The 10871-nt window shown below is 34.0% G+C and overlaps 1 protein-coding gene across 1 annotated transcript in view; it reads left to right on the top strand.

Moving 5' to 3' along the window:
* The first annotated feature begins 492 nt into the window (after positions 1 to 492).
* LOC144978302 (GTPase KRas-like) overlaps positions 493 to 10871 on the top strand; it is a 53996-nt gene continuing 43617 nt past the window's right edge. The window contains exon 1 of the mRNA XM_078924160.1: positions 493 to 715. Coding sequence (XP_078780286.1) covers positions 685 to 715 — 31 coding nt within the window. The 5' untranslated portion in view covers positions 493 to 684. The remainder of the gene's footprint in view (positions 716 to 10871) is intronic.

Here is a 10871-nt window from a genome sequence, read left to right as displayed (position 1 = left end):
GCTGAGAATCCGATATAAATTTCCATTTGGTAAGAAGATTCGCAGGTTTGCTTTTGTGGGAAAAATGATTAACGACGGAATTATTTTTAAACTCATATTATTGACGTCACCATCAGCTGTGCCGTAAATTTGGCAGCAAACTGTTAGCACATGGTGAGGGAGGGGCGTGGTGACGAGAAAAAAAAAAAAAAAAGACCTCTCTGAAGTCGTGTGAAACCGCCCGCCGACTTTACGGTGAAGCCAGTGGTCTCAATTGTCTGCTGTTGAAGAGATTCGTAAGGATCATTATGGAATTTGTCTACACAATATTATAAATATTTTCGGAACAAAAGCTTATATTGCCAGTAATTTTAAAATCAAGGCATCGAAATTCGATGATAAATAACAGTGGTCAAATAAATGAAATATTATCATAGGAAAATATATTTTGCTGATTTATAATATTGAACGACGAGCCTCACATAAGGGTGTGAAGTGTGAACTCTTGTTTGATGGGGTCACAAAATTCGCTGGCTGACTGCCACTGACACAGTCACCTACACATTCGATAGTCAGAATTTCCAAAATCAATTTTACTCGTATATTGGCGTGTTATTGTGGTAACTGACCATTACAATTATTTTGTGCATTCTTTGATTTGTACGTATGTATGTTTTGTGATTTTCTTTTCAAAGGGATACTCAAATGACGGAATACAAGTTGGTGGTTGTTGGAGGTAAGTTAGTGTGTAGTCGAGCAGAATGTGATGGAGCGAAATTCTGAAACACAAAGCCAATCACTGTCTTCCTCCTTCTCCTCTTCCCTTTCTACCCAACTCTTCCTTCTTTTGAAATATCTGTAGATCAACCTTATCCATAGAGGTCATTTCTCTCTTAGATTTATTACAAAATACAATATCTTCTAGTCTATATTACTTTGTATAGATTGCATAGCAACTCGTAGTTTACTACGGTATTACTCGTACACAGGCCATAGGCTATAGGCGGTCCGGTATAGGCTACACATAGGGGATGACTGATGACAATGACACTGATACCTGTTTTTTTATTTTTTTATTTTAAACTTTTACTGTCTTTATCAACTTCATCACTCAAACTCAAACTCAGATACTCAATAACAAACAAGTTGTCATTTTGAAGTTGAGTGTCTCGAAGTCTTAGAACAAATTGTTTGAATTTTGCGAATCTTGATCATTGGCCGCACAAACACAGCCATAGGAGTAGGAGGACCCTGAGCCTGATTTGAAGTTGAAGATTTCTGAGACTAAATGAAAGTGACATTCAAGTTTTAAGCTTATGAGAATATCAGTTATTTTGAGGAATTTAGTTTGAATATACTCTTGGTTCTAATATTTCCTCCATTTCAACTCCATCAGTTGTCTATATTCTCTAAATGGTTATTCAGAGTCGCCTCTGGATAACTGTAGGCAGTTAATCAGAGTCGACTCTTGAATACAGTTGTGTTTTTTTTTTTTTTGCAATGCACATGTATTAATCTTCAATAACGAGAAAGCTGCGTCAAAGAACTACAATAGAAGGAGTTTTCAAATGCATAAACAATTTCTTTTTTAGAAATATTATCGTCTACTTATTTTAATTCTACTTTAATTTTAATCATATAGGCTAATGCTAATATTGAAGCTTTTGCTTTTTTGGTAGATATTATTACAAATAAATAAAAATAACATCAGTGATAGGATATTTTGAATCACAGTCGACTAGTGACTAATTGATGATAGTAATATTAATAATACCTTTTATCAATTGATATAATTCCCTTTTTATTATATTTGGTGCTGAGGTCATTTTCGTGGATTTCCTTATAAAGAAAAGCATGTCTTCTTTTTTAAAAGGTAAAACAGATCTCAAGCAGAGAATATTTGATCACAAATACGTTCAATATTCTTACAACTCTTGGGAACCATCTTTGATGGAAGGATACCAAATGATTTAAGTTTAGGTCATATTCACTCTAGGGGGTCATGATAGCTCAGTTGACAGACTACTCACTTCACATGCAAGGGGACTGAGATCGATCCTGGGTGAAGGAGATTTTTTTTCTTTTTCTAAACCCCCTGCCCACCCAGCACTGATGGGTAGCTGGGTCAGTTAGATCTGGCAGAGGGACTTTGCTATAGACTAGTGTTCTATCTAAAGGGTAGCAAGAAATTTCTATCATCCGTTTCACTCCATAGAAACCGGAATAAAATCTAGTTCCACGGGTCTCAAATGGACTACATGTTCACTCAAACGAGAACAATTATAATAATATTATCTTGAATACAATTTTACCTTTTATCAAACTTTGAGAATGCATGATAATAATGTTAAAACTGAATTAGAATGTAGTCAGGAGTGTAACGTATGCTTTTTTTTTTCATTGATTTTTTTTTTTTTTCGTAATGATTTAGTAATTATACACTCGCATGATTATCATTCAAAGAGTTTAAAATGTTATTATTTAGCATATTTGATGTTTTGAAATGGTTTTCATTACCAAGGCTTTGAATTTCTACTGTGGTATTTTTTAAATCCACAAGTCAGATTGTACAAGTATATTGTAAAGGCTAAATCCTTTTTTCCTTAATTTGATAAATGAAAACCAAATGGAAAGGTTGGTTCGAATTTTTATGATAAAAAAAATGTATATATTTAAAAAAAAATAAATCAAGATTTCTGAGTCAAATCCTGATTTTTATCATGTTTTACTTTGTTGGCATCCCTGGTAATATGAGGGTTGAAATATTGTCTTTTTGGCCCGAGGGAGAGAGAAAAAGTAGGCTTTTATGAGCTGTGAGCACTCTTCTATGCTTGTGGGTTTTGGTTTAATGCCGCTTTACTGATACATACAAGAATGTCTGACTTTATAATTGTCTTAAAATTGGTCGATTAAACGTCAAATGCCAAACACCATAGTTTATATTTGCTTTGCTTGTAGATCACACAGCCAACTGTGGATACATATAATACAATGCACCATACCAAACACATTTGGATTGCATACCAAATTATTCTGACACAAGAATAACCAGTGGCTGATTGTCCTACAAGTGTTTGCAATTAAAGGTTATTGGCTTACTTGTGCAGGCAGTCATCATTTTTATTGTTTAATAACAAAAAAAAATCAGATGAGATGTGCCAATTAATTCAATAAATAAATATAAATATTGAGCTCTTAAATAGCGCAATATCCACTAAATGTGCTCAAAGCGCTTTACAACGGGTCCCTGACCAACAGCAACACGTAACATGAAGAACAAAACATGATATGCGATATTTCATTTTTTTTTCTGACAGAGACAGCGCTGTCAATGGCCAGGTACTCATTTTACACCTGAGTATGGTGAGATAATGTGAGTAAAGAGCCCTTTCCAAGGACTCAACTATGCGCTGAGCGAGGCTCAAACCCAGGACCTTCTGATCTGAAAGCGAGTGTCATACTACTAGTACAAGGCCATTATAGCCGCACAAATAAGTCATATAATTATTCAATAAGTACAACTATAACCCACTGTAGTCAATATAATGTTAATGTCTGAACTCTACTTTTGAGTTGATGAATCAAGTTCGACAGATTGCTTGAAATATGTATGAAGACTCTTTTTAAAGGGTTTTTACAGACTGATGTGATCTTAATGATATTGGCAGAGAATTCCAGACAATAGGAGCTTAATATTGAAATGCCCGAGATGACAAATAAGTCCATCCTGTGATATAATAATAGAACTTTATTGTCCAAGGAAATTGAAATTCAAATTGGATCACAATGATACCAATATGAATGGCAATAATAAAATACTGGGCACATACACATACACATTCACACCACTTACACACACATACATATATACACATGCACACTCAAACATCCACACCTATATACACACTTGACCCTTGAATATAACTCATTAATCATCAAGTAGAAACAAAACATTTACTTCGGGACAGATTGAAGAAGACATTGGCCATTGGCTGTTTGGCTCTTCAGGCCGATTTTGTTAAGGTTTATATTTGTTAAAGATATATGGCTGGTGCTATGAATTGAAAATGCACAGAGGTTTTGTACATTACAAAATAAAGTTTTTAAAGATACTTGAATAATTAAATGATTTATTTCATTTTGCTTGGGGATGGAGGTGGAGGGGATATTATTGTGTTTTGTATTATTATTATTATTATTATTATTATTATCATCATCATCATCATCATCATCATCATCATCATCATCATCATCATCATCATCATCATCATTATTATTATTATTCTTATTCTTATTATTATTATTATTATTATTATTATTATTATTATTATTATTATTATTATTATTATTATTATTATTATAGATATGGCCAAAATCAAATGTAACTGCTAATGAGGTGTATAGTTTTAAGTCTGATGGTATGCGTATGTACCAAGTACTGTATCACCTATTACATATTATAATATAGTATGTACCTATTACTAGTACGATTTGTCACGATGTGGTTGTCGGTTGATGACGTAGCCCAGGGAATCATTAGGACTAGGACTATAATATGTCTGTCGTTCATTGACGAGATTTTTTTTTTTTTTTTTTTTTGTAGTTGTTGATAATTTTGCAAGAAAAATATTACTTCAAATATCAGCGGTGAATCTAGGCTTCTAAAAATATTTAAAAAACACAAGATTTCTTTACAGTTTTGTGTATACAGCATTTTTGACAAGTTGGAAGGGAGAGGATTGTAAGGGGGGGGGGGGGGGGGGGGAGAGGGGGGTGGTAATCTTAAAATGTCGTATTTGAAGTAAGAAATGCTTGCCAAAATGGTGAGAAAATGTGTTATTTAGTGTGTGTTTAGATCAGAGTGCGTTGTTATTGTAATGTTTAGATTAATCATCGTCTTGAATTGTTCATTATAATGGTTTGATCTCAAGTCAAATTAAACGCCCCATCTCTCTCTCCTCTCCTCTCTCTCCTCTCTCTCCTCTCTCTCTCTCTTCTCTCCTCCTCTCTCTTCTCTCTCTCTCTCTCTCTCTCTCTCTCTCCTCTCTCTCTCTCTCTTCTCTTTCTCTTCTCCTCTCGTTTATATTTGTTCATTTTAGAGTTATTATTTATTATTGTAATCATTATTTTTATTTGTACTATATTTATTATCATTATTATTATTATTATTATTATTATTATTATTATTATTATTATTATTATTATTTATTATTTTGTTTATTTATTTATTTAAAAATTCTTTTAAAAAAAAAAAGAAAAATCCCAACATCGGTTTGAAACATGAAATTAGCGTCACTCTCATTAGTAAGTAATTGCAAATTAGAATATAATTAAGCATGTCAAATTTTTACCTCTTCATTACCTGAAGTCGTGAGCTTAACTGCCGTATATACAAATTGTCTTAAGATATTTTCATTTTCTCCAGTACCATGTTTACATCGCATCGGTTGATTGCTTGCCACCTTATCTAAACATTTAGATCCCTGACTTTTTAAAAAGATTTTATTTATTATTTTTTTAAACTAGAAAACTGTCGTTTGACATTTTCGGACAGTTTAGGGTTCAGTCGGTAGTTCTTTATTGCCGTATGCGTAAGGCGCATTGTGTCGGGTTGTTCCCTTGCGTAGCGTTTTAACCAGTAGATTTCTGACCAATCAAAATATGAAATTTGTGACACACCTTAACACATGCTGGGACAAACATAGTTGATTCTTTATAAACAATAACTTGCATGAAATCGACCTCTCTCTGATCATTGGTATTGTCTATATACCGCTTAACGAGTGACTAGTTATCACACGATTTTCTCGATCATGTTATAAACGTTTAAATTAACATAGTTTTCTGTGATGGTTCTATTGATCAAGCGATAAAACGGTGTGTATTTTACTTAGACAAATCCCATTCACAGTAAAACCTGTGTTGACCGCGATGTTTACCAATCACTGCCATTGTTTACATAATGACGACTTCCGAGGGGCGTGGTTATCTAGGTGTCTATACTGAATGTAAACAATGGCAATTACTGCAAATCCAAGCAAACTACACGGTACGGTATTACCATCGATGGTATGTGTTTAAAAAATACTAATTAGTTCTACACGCCTGATCAATCGAACCGTCACTGAAAAATAAGTGTAACCTTAAAAGTTAGTGTCTGAATGAGCGAATCTAGTGAAAACTAATCACACAACTAGACGTCTAACGGTAAAAAAGAAAACCCCCAAAACAAAAAAAACAACAACAAAAAAACAAAACAAAAAAAACAAACAAAACCCCAACAAAACAAACAAAAAGAGCAGAGTGATGTCAACTTCCTTTATTTTATTACTTGTAAACAACCAGCTGTATTTGTCTGAGCGGGGTTGAGGCTATGTGACAAATCCCGCATTTTGATTGGTAAAAATCAACTGGTAAATTAATGACTTGGTTAACTTATTGCAAAGTCTATTTAAGTAACAGACCCAGCTATCCGATCAATGTTGGGTGGACAATGGGGTTAGTTAGAACAAAATCTAGACTGCCCTTAGGATGGATACTGGACCTTTTGCATGTGAAGCGAATGCTCCCCAACTAATCCATCAATGCACCCTCTACGAAATATGAGGAAAAAAGTGTTTTGTAATAATATAGACTAATAATAATAATATATAATAATATATGGATCTACATTATGTGAGAAGATTTCAGTGTTCATTGTCATACATAAAATTAGCCTAAAACAACGTTTTTTTTCCCTTTCAAATATTAAATTAGCTGAAAACATTGAATGCTTTTTCATACATCAACGTTGAAATTAGCCGAAAACAACACTAATTTGATACCTTCTTGCACTCCCAATTAAATCTGACAAGAATTCGTTTTGGATGCTGTATGTAATCACCTCCATGTCTGAATTTATAAGCTGAGAGGGGGGCTGGGGGGAAACAACAAGTGCGGGCCGGGATGGGGGGGGGGGGGGGGGGGGTATCCTACTGCACGGCGTTACTTTAATTAAGTTGGGAATTCCGATTTCGATCTGCGCAATTATGATGTGTTACTGATTAATGAGGCTACAGTGACATGGTTTTTAACATAATATTATTATGACATTATGTTATAGGCTACCTGCATGTATGCGGTTTTAAAAACTTGGTCTTGTACTTGTACCGCGTTTTTATTTTTATCGATGTCAGTCTTATTTGATTGAGCAGCAATGTGTAATAAAAACCCAATCGTTTGCTGTTATTGTTGTTGTTGTTGTTATTGTTGTTGTTGTAATCAAAGCCAGTAGGTAATATGGTGGATTGTAATCCTTTAGTTTAGGCTTTAGCTTTAAAACAACATCCAAAGGGTCTGATGCTCCTCCCATTCCCCCCCCCCCCCCCCCCCCCCTATTTATGTAGCGGCAAATGGACTGTAACATTTGCTGGATATTGTCTCGAGACAGAAGGTTACTGGTCCGTCTCGGTGTAGAGTATACTTTCCGACATAATCTAAGATAAAGTTGCCCAGTCATTTTTAAATGGGTGGAATGGAATTAGGAAATGATAGTTATTCGATGTTCCCTTAAAAAAAACCACACAAAATAAAAACAACAACAAAAAACAACAACCCCCCCCCCCCAAAAAAAAAATAATACAAAACCAAAAAAAACACCAAAAAAGCAAACAACAAAAACAAAACAAAATAAAACGAATAACAACTCCACAATATTTGTAGCACGTTTTCACTTTTTCGCCATGCTCAACATACTTCCCAATATTTCATTTATCCCCATCAGGGAGACTATTAGGGAACAAACTTTTATCATTTCGGGTGTTGTAAGTTGTTCTTTCGGTGCAGTTACCGTACATGCATGCTCCTCAAGAATATCATATCCGTTCCTGTCTCCATAGCTAGGTACTCATTCACATTTCAATCGAATGGATGTGTTATTTGTAAAGTATCTAAGTTGTCTTATCCAAGGGGTTAGAGGTTTTTAAATTTTTTATTTGCTATTAATGTTTTCCATCCGGCTATTGATCACACTCAACATCGCTTGACTCTTGTAACAAGTCGAAGCACCGTACTGCTTAATCACCGACAGACACCATATATATCATGGATTGATATAAATAAAAAGGCAATGGGGTATCCATGATAATCGACTACATAATACATATATATATATTTTATTATATTAAATTAATTATCTCAACCTTGGCTGGCTGCATAATGGAAATGACAGGTAGTCGTCGAGTTGTAAATAATTCACCGACCATCGGCTGGTGACTAAAAAAACCGTGTTATTTTTATTTTTTTATTTTTTTTTTAAAAAAATTTTATTTTTTATTTTTAAAATTTTTTTATTAAAAATTTTTAAATATTTTTTTTTATTTTTTATTATTTTTTATTTTTTTTTATTTTTATTATTATTTTTTAAAATTAAATTTTTATTTTTTTTTGTTGCATTTTTCATGCAAATTGAAAAATGACCTCACACTTAATGATGCATGCACGCTAGAACTTTTTTTTAACTATGACTCATCCTAGTTTTTATAATTTGGCAATTCCCTTTAAACCCCCCTTTTACCATACCTTTACTGTCGTGCAGGGAAAAAACGCTTATTGTTAGTTGTTTTGTGGCTAAAATTTTACGTCAAATAAGATGTCAAGGTGACTCAACGTGTCAAATTTTAAACCTGAGACTTTTTTAAAGTTTAAGAAGTTCAGGTCCAATCTTTTAGAAGGGAAATCTTTTTAAAAATTTGAAGTTAAAGGGAAGAAAAAAAAAATTTTATTTTGGAGGATACTTTTTTCAATTTCTTCAATTGATATTCTAAATGTTGCTGCCGAAGCTCGAAGAAAAAATAACGAAACAAGGAAATTAAAAATAAGCTTAATTTAATATACAAAAAGTAAAATGGAGTTTTTACTTTCCCTTTTTATCACGAAACGGGGGGAAGAAAAAATACGACAATGAATAATGGGGTAGTGGCGTTTTTAAGATGAAAAACAAAAACTTTTTTTTATCTTTAACTTTTGTGGAGAAAAACCTGAAATGCAAGCATTGGTAGGGTTTAGTTGTGTATTTTGTCCGTGTTACAAACCCAAAAATTCCCCACCTGGAAACCACCATAATTGGATTCAATGTCGCTGCCCCCGTCCCCCCGAAAAGGGGCCATCGGGTTTTAAACAAAACAATGGTTATTTTTTTGGCGCAGAACTTTCATTTCTTGTGATCAAAAAGTGTAAAAGTAACACATACAATTTATAATTTTTTTTTTTTTTTTCTAAGGATACGCTTTTTTTCCTCGTCGGGGGAAAAATTTTTTGGGCGTCCGCCATTATTCTGTTTTTTAGAGCAGTTTTTAAGTTACCCTCTCATTCAGGAAAAGTTCATGTTAAGCGTTTGTTTTTGGTGTGAGCCAATAGAAGCTGCCATGAACAGGAGTGAAAACCTAAAGAAAGCGGTTGGGATGAAAACGAAGCCGCATGTAAGGTATGTTTTGTTTACCTTCTTTCATAAAGCTGGGGGAATTTGGTTTTATTTTTTAAATTAAATTATGTTACAGTAAAAAACATAATCTTGGGGTGTGAAAGGGGTTTTAACGGATTTTCCCAATTTTTTGTAAAGGTAAATTTTTTTTTTTTCAAACGGTTTTGTCAAAAAGATTAAACCCAACCTTTTTTTTTCATCTTGGGAATATAAAAATTTTTTTCATTTTTTAAAATTTTTTTACAGTAGTCGGTTTAAAAAAATAGAAATTTGAGAAAAGTTCCTGGTACCTTTTTTCCCCCAAAATCTGACCCAAAAATTTTCCCTTTCCAGATTATTACACTGCGCATTTCAATTTTTTACACGGCAAGAACTGATTGAAAATAAATTAAAATTCTTAAAAAAAAAAAAAAAAAAAAACAAACAAAAGACGAAAATGGAGGAGCGGGGATGGTTTGTTTCCAAATATTTTTTCTCGATCAAATTCATCAAATTGTTTACGTCCACTTCAAAAGGTGACAAAAACACGGCCTGTCATTAATATAAAATCACGCTCCCGTTTTTGGAAAATCACGGTTAACGGAATACAAAAACAAAATCAAATCGTAAACACACATAATAGGACAATGCCACCGACACCACACAACACAACCACCACACCCCAAAAAAGAGAGGAGAGAAAGAGGAAGAGAGAGAGGGAAAGAAAGGGGGGGGGGGGGGGGGGGGAAGGGGGAAAAGGGGAAAGGGGAAAACCCCCCTAAAAAACAAACATCATAGTTTTGGATATACCGTATGTCAAAACTAAGTATAAGTTAAAAAAGCTTTTCTTTTTCACATATTCTATACGTCAGCTTAATGGGGCTTCTAAATTGTTCATTTACCCCCCCCCCCCCCCCCCCCCCCCCCCCCCCAATACCTAGCAGAACACATGGAACAAAACAAACAACACATTTTATGAAGTCCTCTTGCACCATTCTTGTCCCAACCGTTTTTCAATATCTTCATGCCAGAAACTCCTATAGATAGATTGAAGATGACGTCCACTCGGGTCTTTGTTATTGTTTTTGCCATCCGCGTTTATGATAATGCTCACTGAACGTATTAACCCGCCTATAAACGTTCATGGATACACACAGTTTTTGTGGTGTTGGTCGTTAACTTCCGGATGGCAAATTTAGTTTTTCTGGGCCAAGCGCATACGATCTATAGAACTCTTTAAGTAGGTATGCCGAGAGCCAAATTGAGGGATTCATAACTTAACTTCGACCTTGACGCGTGCAGTCATTTTATATGTTATGAACAAAAAGGAAAGAGTCGTATTTGTGGTGTTGTGGCTCATGCAGCAGAATAAAAGCGATGTTCAGCATAGTCAGTGAGTGATCAAATGATCAATATGGATTTTATCCTTGTTAACAAAATAACCCGTTGTTGA

The sequence above is a fragment of the Berghia stephanieae genome, chromosome 8, assembly GCF_034508935.2.
Source record: "Berghia stephanieae isolate SIO BIC M18660-M18661 chromosome 8, UCSD_Bste_1.3, whole genome shotgun sequence".
In the NCBI taxonomy this organism is placed as follows: Eukaryota; Metazoa; Mollusca; class Gastropoda; order Nudibranchia; family Aeolidiidae; genus Berghia; species Berghia stephanieae.
The sequence above is the reverse complement of the archived record's forward strand: the minus strand, read 5'-3'. Positions and strand labels throughout refer to the sequence as shown.